At 36.9% G+C, this 12482-nt stretch overlaps 2 protein-coding genes across 3 annotated transcripts; one reads left to right on the top strand and one right to left on the bottom strand.

Moving 5' to 3' along the window:
- Positions 1-670: 670 nt before the first annotated feature.
- Positions 671-4328, top strand: LOC136785905 (solute carrier family 35 member E1 homolog). Its single transcript, XM_066747262.1, has 4 exons — positions 671-1079; positions 1348-1851; positions 2172-2380; positions 3805-4328. The coding sequence occupies exons 2-4, from the start codon at positions 1524-1526 to the stop codon at positions 4315-4317; spliced, it is 1050 nt and encodes a 349-aa protein (XP_066603359.1). The 5' UTR covers positions 671-1079; positions 1348-1523; the 3' UTR covers positions 4318-4328.
- Positions 4329-5065: 737 nt separating this feature from the next.
- On the bottom strand, positions 5066-10323 carry Grip (Glutamate receptor interacting protein). Of its 2 annotated transcripts, none has more exons than XM_066747261.1 (7): positions 8848-10323; positions 8081-8396; positions 6907-7169; positions 6201-6461; positions 5766-6089; positions 5465-5682; positions 5066-5402 (listed from the first exon to the last, which is right to left on the bottom strand). In XM_066747261.1, the coding sequence occupies exons 1-7, from the start codon at positions 9046-9048 to the stop codon at positions 5081-5083; spliced, it is 1905 nt and encodes a 634-aa protein (XP_066603358.1). In that variant the 5' UTR covers positions 9049-10323; the 3' UTR covers positions 5066-5080. The 2 variants fall into 2 exon arrangements, with proteins under 2 accessions (XP_066603358.1, XP_066603357.1); XM_066747260.1 differs by having other exon boundaries at positions 5465-5677; positions 5770-6089; positions 8848-10320.
- Positions 10324-12482: the final 2159 nt, after the last annotated feature.

Below are 12482 nucleotides of genomic sequence, written 5' to 3'. Positions count from 1 at the left end.
TTGGGTTAATTATATTCAACGTTTTTTATATATTAATTACAATAATTATTCATTATATTATTTTTTAGCTTCATATGTATCGGCTTGCTATAAATGTGACAAATATATTTTCAATTTGAATTTCCATCCATTTTTCAAATTTAAAATTCACACGATCCGCCTGTTCCGTTGCGTTGAATACATATATGTACGAGCAGCGATACAGCCGATACTAGCGATATCGCTGAAAAGTTGGATAAATCCAACTTTATTTCAGTGTCGCTAGCGACAGAATATATAAGGAGAAAGTGTATACTTTGTCCCACGTGACCATTTGTCGCTAGCGACGAGCGACAACACAAGTGAAATCGTATGTATGTAACTATGTACATACATATGACTGAAGTAGTGTGAACGTCTGAGTTGAACCAACCTGAACTGACTGCAACAAAACAAGATAAGAAGAGTGCGTTCAGGAATCAGGAAGTTGAGGCGGTTCGTATACATTCGCACTCAGCAGTGCTACGCCGCGCCACGTCGCGCCGCTACAGCGAGCAGCAGTGCTTTGTGGTAATAACGGGAAACGGAAATTCGGCTAACTTCACTCTGTATTTTTACTTTGTTATGCTTGTTATCATTTGGTTGTATGGGTCGTATCGTTTGTCGTCAGCCTATCTAAAAATTCTGAAATATCATTTGGACAGTTAGATTTTTCCATTGAAGGGTTAAATAGATCGAAAGAAGTTCGAAAAGGTATGGTCGGTTTTAAGACCAACATTACCCCCTAATTCGATTATAAATATGGATATAAACCCTTGTTCCTTCAATGGAAATAACAGAAACCCAAAACATTATGGGGAAGGACCAGCACACACACACACACAGAAACTGTAGTAGATTAATTTTTCTACCTATTGTCCCTATTGATAAATTTACACGTTTGATATAAATATTGTAAACTGTAGTAACTTTTATTAAATTTCAAGCTTTACTAAACGGAAAAAATTACCAAGATGTTTACAAATAGATGGGAAAACTGGGGCCCTAAAGTGGTGGAAAACGTGTGCACTTGATACCACTTGATGAAGAAAAAAGCAAAGGTTCTCTCTTGTTTAAGTATCAGCATCAGATAGCTGGCTGGTCTTAGTTAAGCCTACGGCACACTATGCTGGATTTCGTGCTAGAATGCTTGCTAGAATTGTGAAGACCAATGATGATTCAGTTGTGAATTAAATATAATAATCTCATTGGTCCTCACAAATCTAGCAAGCATTCTAGCACGAAATCCAGCATAGTGTGCCGTAGGCTTTAGTCTGGTATACAGTCTGGTAGAAGACGGTATGTGTGTAATTTGTTTTGCGTGCCTAGTGTGTAGTGGGTGTGGACGGTGTGGTCAGTGTAGTACATACATATGTATGTGTTGGTGTGGACTGTATGGAATTGAGGTTGGAGTGGAGCCGTGGAGCGTGCTGTTGGGACTTGGGTGACTCGGGTGACGGGTGACGTGACGTTAAGGAAAATCTGCTTCAATCGTTCGCGTGATCATGAACGATAGGCGGAATAGCCGTGAAGTTGTAACATTATTATTCCTTTGCTTGCTGTGGTATATTATTTCCAGCAGCAGTAATGTTGTCGGCAAAAAGTTACTGTCACAATTCCCTTATCCGTTGTCAGTGACAATGGTACAGTTAACCTCAATAACAATCTACTCTGGACCGTTTTTTAATTTATGGGGTGTCCGAAAATATACATCGAATATATCATGGGGCTATTACATGAGACTACTCGTCCCTTTAGCCCTGGGCAAATTTATAGCCACTGTATTTAGCCACGTCAGCATTTGGAAGGTACCTGTTTCCTATGCACACACTGGTATGTATAACACCTATGTATTTTTTAAAATCCACGTGTATACTCTTCAATTATACATGGCTTCATAATTCTATAATTTTTTTTTAAATACCGTCTTAATCTAATTTTAATTAATATTTATAAATTACATAATTTATGTTTGGGTAAAACTAATAAAAAGTAATGTTTTTAAATTTCTTGAAAATTTTCTTATTCTAGTTTAAACAATTTTTGAAAAATATATTAAATGATCCAAGTTTTCTATTTTAAGCTTACATAAGTAATGTCATGTTTTATTTTTATCATTTTCATATATTAACTAAAATTTGGCTCTGTCCCAGTAAAGGCTACAATGCCCCTCTTTACTGTGGTTTTATCAAGGGTAATATTGAAGGAGAAGCAGACAATGAAGGTCTACCTTAGTATAGTACCAATTGTGACTGGAGTTGCAATTGCAACTTTAACAGAGCTTAGCTTTAATATGATTGGTCTTTTGAGTGCTCTGACATCAACTATGGCCCTTTCTTTGCAGCATATATACTCCAAAAAGGTAACTAATGTTTAAGGGAGGATCTAGGGGTTGATCAGGCAGTTTTTTACATAAAATATCATGTCAGATATATCAATCATAGGTTTTAACTAATTTCATAAGCATATGTGATAGGTTCATTTAAATAAGAATTTATGTGTAAAAAGATTTATGATCAATCCCTTAGCGTTAATGCTTAAAAATTAAGTTATTTTTGACAAGTCAGTAATGACTATAATTTATAATAGTTTGTGAATACATTATACTACATTTGAAGTGGACAAAATAATTCTTTAGAGCCAAGAAGTATAAGTAAATGCTGAAAAGGATAAATGAATATCCAAGAGTCAATAAATCAGAGAGGTGTGAAATGGAAAAATAAATTGAGTCTTCCAGATAATGCCCATAATTTATTGTTGAATATTTATATAATAAATTACTTAAACAATAAGAGAAAATGTTTCTTCAGAAAAAGTATTTTTAAATTGGTTTATGACATTTTATATTTTTTTTATATTTCTGAGGTTCAATTACAAATTAAGACCATTATCTTTAAGACCTATATAAATTTTTTTGTTTCAGGCAACACTATGTGGCTCTAATGTGTACACCATTTGGCATTTTGAGTTGTGACATCTCACCACTCACCTATGTTTTTCAACATTCTTATAGATATTTTGGCTCTAAAAATAATTTGTTCCAATTCAAATGTATTGTATTAATGTGCCTACAAATTATAATAATTTCTAGTCATTCCTACCTTGACTAAAATTATTGTCAAAAGCACATTAATTATGAACCATTTATACCAAGGTCCACCCTAAAGACAGATCTATTAACTCTTTCACAGTGTAGTAAGAGAACAATTTTATACCACCTGCGTGTAAATTTTGTTTTCTAAAAATTTTAATATACTGCACAGTATATTTATATTTTATGGAAAGCTAAAGTCAAATATATATATTTGACATTCAGATTTTCATGTAATATTACATTAATTTTTTACGCATTTTTAGAAATTTTTGTAAGTAATATTATGAAGTACTCCAATTTAATTAACCATATAATATAAACATAAGTAAATGGAAAATTTAGTTGTTGCCTAATGACATCTAAGATTATTGAAAAAAATAATGAAAAACAAAATATATTGGTTAAAATGATAAAGAATAAAACTGAAGAATTAAAATCCGTCACACGTCCGCGATGTGTGGCTCTAGGCTTAGCAAAGAGTGGAATTGTATAATTCAACAAATTTTCCCATTTAGTATCCATCGTATTAAATTGGCCATTGAGAATTTTAACATTCTCAAGTCATATTTCTAATACAAAATCGATATAAAATCGTTAATTTTTAATTCGGGACTATAGCTGCTTTACACTGCGAAGGAGTTAATAACGCTTTTATTTAAATGTAAATATAATAGTTTATGATTTGTTTGTAGGTATTGCACGACACAGGAGTTCATCACTTAAGACTATTACTTTTATTAGGGCGATTGGCTTTGTTTATGTTTTTACCTATATGGCTATTATATGAATTGCCAAAGTTGATATATGATCCTATTGCAGAAACGTCTGCTGAAATAGATTCAAATATAATAGGATTATTAATTTTTGATGGAATACTGAACTGGCTTCAGAATATTGTAGCATTCTCAGTTCTCTCAATAGCAACGCCTTTAACATATGCTGTAGCTAATGCTAGCAAACGCATATTTGTCATTGCCGTGACGTTATTGGTACTAGGTAATCCAGTTACATGGGTAAATATTCTTGGAATGACGTTAGCCATTTTTGGAGTCTTGTGTTATAACAAAGCCAAATATGATCAGAGGAAAGAGAAAGAGCAAGAAACGATTATACCTAAGTATTATACTTCAACTCATAATGGTGTAAACAGTTCCTTTATGCTGAATGGCGGGGTTAAAAATCGGCAGCAATATTATTCAGTCTAGCCTATTTGTAAAAATATATTTATGACGTTACCGCCATATGAATTTTTTCTATTCTATTTTATTATATGCAAATGAAAGAACTCATATGGTGACTGAACTATTAATATAATGCAATTTGGCACAAAATATAATCCACAGTTTTCCAATCGATAGATGCAATCATGGCATTTTTACAAAATCTTTTTAATGTAAAATTCTTCACTCATAAATATATCCTTCAGGAAAGGTCTGACCCTTTAATTGAAATGTAAAGTAATTTTTAAATTAGCCGATTGCTGGTACAATTGGCATCAAATAGTATAATCGACTCAATTATTCGACATTCCTGTTAAACTTAAATTATGGTCAGGATAGACAGTTAGGGATTTTGTAAAGTATTTAACTGAACTGTTAAGTTGTTTAAATCATTAAGTGAATGTGAAGATGTAAAGCGCAAAACTTAAGATAATTAAAAAAGAATAATCCGCGAGAAAAGAGAAAGTTCAATTTTTACTACCTAATATATTAATTAATTATAAGTACATTTGCAATATTAGCGATGTACACAAATGCTCAGGCGTGCGTATAATGTATAAATAAAGTGTATGTATACAAGGTGAATGAGTGAGTGATCTGACGGTAAAAATGTTTTAGGCAAAAGCAATCTACTATACATTTATTTTTATAAATAAACGTATGTGTACAAAAATATACTTGAAGCTTGTGTTTAATTGAAGAACTATTTTATATAAAAGTGACAGCATTGAACGTAGCATAAGAAAATCTACAGAGATTTGGTGAGTGTTTGGGGTGATAATGGCCTGGCCACTGTTAGATCTAAACGAGTTCCTGCAGCTGCGATAAGGGGTACAGCCAAACAACAGTCATATTCCTCGGTACTAGCGTCGTTTACTCTGAGGATTCTATCGTATGGTCTGAGTACACCATCGCAAGGACCACCGGGTCTCAAACGATTAATGTAAACGCCACGTTCGTATAAACCATCCGATACCGAAAATCCAAAATCTTCGTAAACTGGATCCTTATGCAACATTACGTGAACGATCTGTTGAGGTCTGTTCTCCGATTGGGTGCGCTCTTGCGATCTGTAACGAGATATCCAAATGATAAATCTTCGTTCGTGCGTTATCGAAATGTAAATACGTACCCAGGATATGGCGGCATAGACAAATCTAATTGTCCACTATCTATGGAAGCAGTTTCCCAAAGTCGTAATATTTCCGGTGCTGCTCCACTGTTTTCACACAATTCGCCCCAAGAATCTACTGCGCTATCCACGCTGGGTAAACTTTCTCTGGCAGATCGTAAAATACCATTTGGATATTGCGATTGAACTGTATCACTTCCTATACTAGAGTCTCTACATCAGCAAAACACACAGATTTAAACATGATCAATTTTATAGCTAGTAAAAAGGAAATTGAAGGGCAGATGGGGCATTGATTTCAGTACCTCGTGTCCATATTTGGATCCGGTTTCCTAACAGTTAAGGCAACAACCGAAGTGCCAGGTCTGTGTAGCAATTGAGCAGCTTGTCTCAAGTCTCCAGGATCAAGTTTCTGTCCGTCTATTGCCAATAACCTGTCGCCAGGAGCTAAACTTCCAGTTCTGTAAGCCAACGAGCCTCTACGGACTTCTGCGATGATTAGTTCCTCGTTCACCGTCAGACCAAGGTCTGGCTGACCTCCGAGTGGTCTCGCTACTCTAACAGTGAAGACACCGGAGCTTGGTACTACTGCCCCACCGACTCTGTACTCCGTTACTAATTCAATCTGAGAAAAAAAGGTCAAATTATTTTCATCGTGAAAGGATAAAATCAATTTTGCCGTTATAACATATTCAGAAACTGTGCTGCAGCTTTATAGAGTTTTAGTTTTGTTTACCACTTGAGAAGATTCCAAGATTGCAGCGACGTCCGTCATTGGAAGATCACGAAGAATTCTGCGGTTTATCGCGATTACTTTGTCACCTGGTAGTAACACTCCGCTTCGTTCAGCCGGTCCACCAGCTTCCAACAAGCTTACGACGTAATTAACCAAGTCGTCCGCTGGTTTCAGGGCAAGTCCGAATCCTCGATGATCGGGCCTTAAGACGACAGTTAAGCTCTCTTTTGCTTGCAGTGTCTGATTTGAGCTCTGCTGTGCCTAAAATTAAATTGCCACAAGAATAATATCTTACAGTCAAATTCTTTTTTAAAATATTTATTTAATACAGTATAAACGCTTCGATAGACTTAATTCCACCCATTGATTCAATGAAGAATTACAAGTGTACAATTGTTATAACACGTTTTTCTGTTTCGTTAGGTCGCGTCGTTGAAATAAATAAATTTTTAATTTAGTCTAAATAAATAGAAAAATTAGCTTTTTCTATCGCATGAATAACTCGTAGTGAATAATTACTTGAATTTGCATGGTGATAGCTGTTGGTATTGCTCGCTTTTAATCGGCGACGGACAACCGTATATATTGTAGGAATTTTATACATATAGTAAGTTTTCACTTGAAATTTTCAAAACCATCCATGTTAAAAATAATGTCTATATCAAAAGTTATGCACCATGTAAATTGTACAGATATTTGATCCTACTTGAGGCTGTGCTCTTCTCTTCACTGTTCTGGATGATGCACTCGGCGGTCTGGGCAAAATTTGAAGCCGTGCGATCCTGCAGTTGTCTGCGGCATTTCTCAATAGCTTCGCTGCGAATACCGCATCCTGGACTGGTGTCTCATCAACTGCTAGGAGTTTGTCTCCGGGCTGTAAAGCCCCGCAACGATCAGCTGTGCTGGCTGGTCTTAAACTCTCTATGTAAACTCCATTCGACGTTTCCCTCACAGTCAGCCCTAGTTCTCCTGAAATTCAGAGTAATAATATTCACTTTTTTACTTTTAGAAATTAATTACAAATTATCCTTCGGAATTAACCAATTGGTGGCTCAAATATCAGTTAAGAAATACTGCTGGTTTATTATAATTCTCTTTTACGTATTAAATCAATATCTTAAAGCTCATAAATGATTGTTTTTTTTAATGTTAGTTTAATAGCTATAGAACAAAATTTAATTATAGTTGGTAATTTGTAGTATTACATGTTGAAATAACATGATAAGAAATATTGAAAACAACGTTCAAAAATTATTTTATAATTATTTTTACGAGACCTTTCGATATTTAAATAAAGTTTAAAACACAATTTCAATGAAGTCTAAATTTACATTTTATAAACATTAATGAAACGTAAAAACATGGCTTATTCATAAACATTTTATTAATTAATAGCGTTATTAACGTATGTATTCGCTTCATGCATATTAACATTGTGATTTTAAGATAAGAATTGTAATGATATTTATGGATACTTTAGGCACTATTACCTATGGATGAGTTTTGTCATTTTTTCTTTGATTTCCTCATTCATGTATACAGCCACACAGTCTTACTTCCTTATATTTGTTTGGTATGCACACAGCGAATACTCCTAAAACTTCTATCCCGTATTTTCTATTTAACATATTATGCTTCTCTAAAGGACTGAACTAGGAGCCCAGAATATATTTACAGTAAACAGTATTAATAAAGAATCGTTGAAGAACGGTTTTAATTGTTATAATTACAAATTACGTTTTTACAGCGTTGAAGAAAGGTTAAAAATAATTATAAGTCGTCAAAAAAAAAGAACGGCTTCATTTAATTATTAATAAAATATTTTACTATAAAATTGAATAAAATCGGTAAAGGTGTTGGGACTGGGGTAAAGCATTTACCGGAAAGACCGCGTTCTAATTGTACAAGAAGCGGGCCGGAAGTAGCAGCACGAGCTTCCTCCATATTAGCGACGTCGTACTCGATCGTAAGGGATGCCACCGGAGCATCGGAACTTCTACGAAGTGCTCGCTGTGCCTCGGATAAAGTTAACCCCCGAAGCTCCGTATCGTCAACAGCGAGAAGTCTATCACCGGGTCTGACACGACCCTCTCTTGCTGCCGGTCCATCAGCTTTCACTCCAGTCACCACCAAAGCTCTTGCCACTCCTCCTCTCAAAGTCACACCTAAACTACCAGCTTCTCGCTCGACTCTTACCTATTAAACCGTCAAAATGATAATTATTGATTAGGGAAGCTAATAGAAATAACCTATAGAGGGATAGGAACATTCCCAGGATCAATTTGACAAGTCGAAGTCTTTTGATACTACATATTGTGGTATATTAAGCTTTTAATGGTAGCAGAGCTCCCTTTTACTTTTGAAAATTAATTTTATTTTAACAAGGATCAAAGCGTATAAGGCATTGTCTAACCGTTAGACTGCTCTCTCAACCTTCTTGCCACACTTACTCGTCCGTCCGATTCGAATTAAATCCATTCTTAACGTGTCCGATAATGTTTATTGTCGGATAGCGGTTCACATCTCGCGTTAACGGCCAAACGCTCCGGAATACATCATGTATCTCATATATTACATTTACATTATTTCTTATACTACAATATATGAAGAGGGGTAGTGTTAAGAGTTCGGTCAATGAAATCCATACTTGCGCAACTTTCGAGGAGACGCTTGAAGGAGCTGGATTGTTTTCGATGTCATCGAGAAGCAAGAAGCTTGGCGGGTGATACTGTTGCGACGATGCATCGTCTATCCTGGTGGAGTCGGAACTCGCCGACGTGGCCACGCTTCCTGGTCTGGCCCGGCTCTTATGCGAGCGCATAGTCGCCAATCTCAATGAGCTAAACATACCTCTGTTTACCTCGAACCTGCTTAAACAATATACCAATGACACGCCTTCCCACCTTTTCTCTCAAGCCACTAGCATTTTATCCTCAATTTCCCACAATTCTCTCTATTCGTTCATTCTTTAACATTCAATAATTAACTTTTGTATAACGTTGACTCGACAAATCCCCACTTGAGCGTACGTTGCACTCTTAGTTGGCACGAACAATAACCAATAGAGAATGATCCAGTCTCGCAACTGTTGGAGAGTTTAATTCAGCGCACTTTGCTGAGTGTCAATAAAAACCGACCGCTTTTGAGCATCGCAGGTGCTCGACTTCTGAGTATCGGTATCTAAAGGCCAAGTCTGTTGAAAGTTATTTTTGTTGTTGTTTCTTCAAAATGGCTTTCAAAAGTGTATCGTATATTCCAGCCGACGGCGCCGGTTATAAATACATCCGAGCGCAACAACAACTCTCGACTAGATAGAGAGTTCTTTCGAGATTTGCATCCATCGCCACTGGCGTCTCTCTGGAAATCAACATTCTCGAAAACGTAGCTTCTTCCCAGTGAAAATGATAACAAAGTCACGAGAGAATTCACGTGTTCACTTCTTCGCAACACATGTTCAAACCGGTTTGGAGATTTTTCTGTTTACATACACTGGGGTATATCCAGCTGCTTTTCAGAACTGCTTTTAGGTAGATAGTTTTGCGAAGGAGAAAGAAAGTGGAGGAGAATAGGGAAAGGATTAAGAGGTGGGATGAGCGGTATCGTAAAGGAGGGGGTTATGTTATTTGGCAGCCGGTTTATCGAGGTGATTTCGGGCTTCTGGGTGAGACGGACGCGTGGTTGACACAGATTTTGAGTTTATTTGGACGTTGGCGTTGCTATTTGTCGCGTAAGGGGCGCGCGTTCTGTTTCCGAGTGGCGATAGATCGACGTATCACGGGCACCGTGACTGTTGGCGGCGTACCGGCAGTTGCTTTGTTTCCGGTTGCAGCTGCAGACGCTGCAGTGCTGCAGTCTGCGGCAGCAAACTGAACGGAGATGGAGGATGGAGAGGCGAGAGCGATCGTCTTACTTTCAACTCGACTGTTTCAGTTTCTCACAGAGTCTCTCGTCTCTCGTCTCACGTCCCGACTCCTCCGCGCGGCGGTGCCCCTTCTTCTTGCTCTTAGGGGACGCAACTCCACCGGACTGAACTGCTGAACGGGGCGGCATCATCATCATCACTCGGGATACCGTCGCTTAAAAATAGCTCCTATGTAGGGCCGCATCGTCCATTACACGCGGAAATCTATTTTTATCCCAAACGCCCTCGCTTCCCTCTCTCATCCCTCCCACTCGCCGTCTACTCGCCTTTCAAGTTCCGCTGATTCCTTAAAATGCCTCCATCCCCTACGCATGGAAGTTCAGGTGTCAACGAATGATTTGTACGGTAAAAAATTATATGATTGTCATTATAGATTTAATTGGAAGAATCAAAAGAAGCGTGCAATTTTTAAAGGGGATAAAATGAGATATGGTCATGGTCGATCGTATTGAGTTTGTTGCAGCGGCCCTGAATACGTCGTTTTACCGTCGTCGTGATGTTGCGCCGCAACAAGTTCCACTTCTCGCTAAACGACCAAACGGCTGAGTCTGATGCGAGCGTCTGATCTTTGCTAACGTTTGTGTCTTAAGATACGCACAACTCTCTCTCTCTCTCTCTCTCTCTTTCACACACACACACACACACACACACTACGTCGTTTGGGAGATGCGCCCAAAGGATAGGACCAGCTCAGCCAACTCTTCGCTTCTTCCCTTGCGGATTCACGGTCCATTGACCGATAACCTCTCTCTCACCCTCCCTACAGTCTATCTCTATCTCTTCCAACTACCATTTAATTTTTTGCCTACTCCTTTTTTCTCCATATACATTACGATCTCCTTTAACCCTAAAAACCTTTGAAAAATATTTATTTCTCGCCTCTCTAACCTTACATTTTCTTTCCCATTTATCTTTACCCTATTATGTTAGTTTATTTCAATGAATTAATAAAAGCCTGGGATGCAAATGTTTTCCGTGTGACAAGCGAGGTTTCCTTTGAGCAAAGCACGACATTTCACATTCAGAGATTATTTACTCACGTGGGTTAAAGTATTGTCTATGGGCATTTCTGGTCGCATAACGGAAATAGAATGATTTTCGACATCCTCTCTAAGAGGGCAAGCGCGCGTGTGTATATATATATATATATATATATATACATATATATATATGTAATGGTAAGAGTGGAAACGCGCGTGTCTAACTGCGTGGACGAAATCGACTTTTCTTTTTCTTCCAATTTTAGTAAGATACCATGTAGGTCTGCCTCTCTGCCAATTTCAGACACCAATCGGTCCTCGTATAACGATTATCTCGGTTAATTTATTTCTCTGCCCTCTGACAATTCGTGCACAGACCTATAACACTTGCTCCTTCTCAACGACGCTAATTCTATCAATTAAACGATTAGTCAGCCTATGCTTTTTCTCCTGTATCAACGGAGCCTTCGATATTCCCCCAATAATCCTTCTTCTCTCTCCTCGTTATTAATTGCACGATCCAATTACATAATATGCTTCATTTCTATGAGTATTCAATCATTTAATTGGTCGAATTTAAACAAACTATGTATTAATTGAAGCGATTGTTAAGCCTTTTGTTATTTTTGTCTTCCACTCTTTTTAGCCAATTTTTTCGGGATACTTAAGGAAAGAGCTTTCTATTTTTTTGAAATCCCGCGACACGGGCCGTCACTCTTCTTGCAGTACGAGTGTAGTCGGTTAAGCTTGCGCTTTGCCAATTCGTCGCTGGTCCAAAGTCTAAAGTTAGCGCGTAGTCTGCGCGTACGGCCAAGTGTTCCTCCTTGACGAAGAAAGATCGCGCCTGAAAGAAGGAAAGTCGATGAGGACGGACGAATCCATAGAGCCCTCGTGTGATCTCAGAAAAAAATTCCAATGAAGATGAAACATGTAGCTGAAAATTGACCGAAAAAACAAACGAGATATAGAATAAAGCAAAACAAAACAAGAGTAAATTTGCTGGGTTTCTCCTCCTCCAAAAAGTCAGTCAAAATTATATATATATATATATATATATATTATTTTCGTTGATTTTTAGGGAGAAGAGAATTCCAGCAAATTTACCAAAACATTTAAATTTTTAAATGTAAACCACTAAGGAATAGAAATAATAAAAACAAATAAATTTTTAGAAAGATATCCAGGACACACTTTTCAGTAGAAGAATAGATATATATGTACTAGTTAAACGTCTGCAGGCAAATGATTAATTTGGAACGTGAAAATGTAGGGAAACAGAAAATAAGAGTTATGACGAGATTTGAGAAATAATTCTCAATATAAAAAATATTTAATTTATGATTAAAATAAAATAAAAAAAATATATATATATTATTTTTG

This window comes from Prorops nasuta, unplaced genomic scaffold (assembly GCF_024137725.1).
Source record: "Prorops nasuta isolate Cenicafe-Biocafe unplaced genomic scaffold, Cenicafe_Pnas_1.2 PNAS00003, whole genome shotgun sequence".
In the NCBI taxonomy this organism is placed as follows: domain Eukaryota; kingdom Metazoa; phylum Arthropoda; class Insecta; order Hymenoptera; family Bethylidae; genus Prorops; species Prorops nasuta.
The sequence above is the reverse complement of the archived record's forward strand: the minus strand, read 5'-3'. Positions and strand labels throughout refer to the sequence as shown.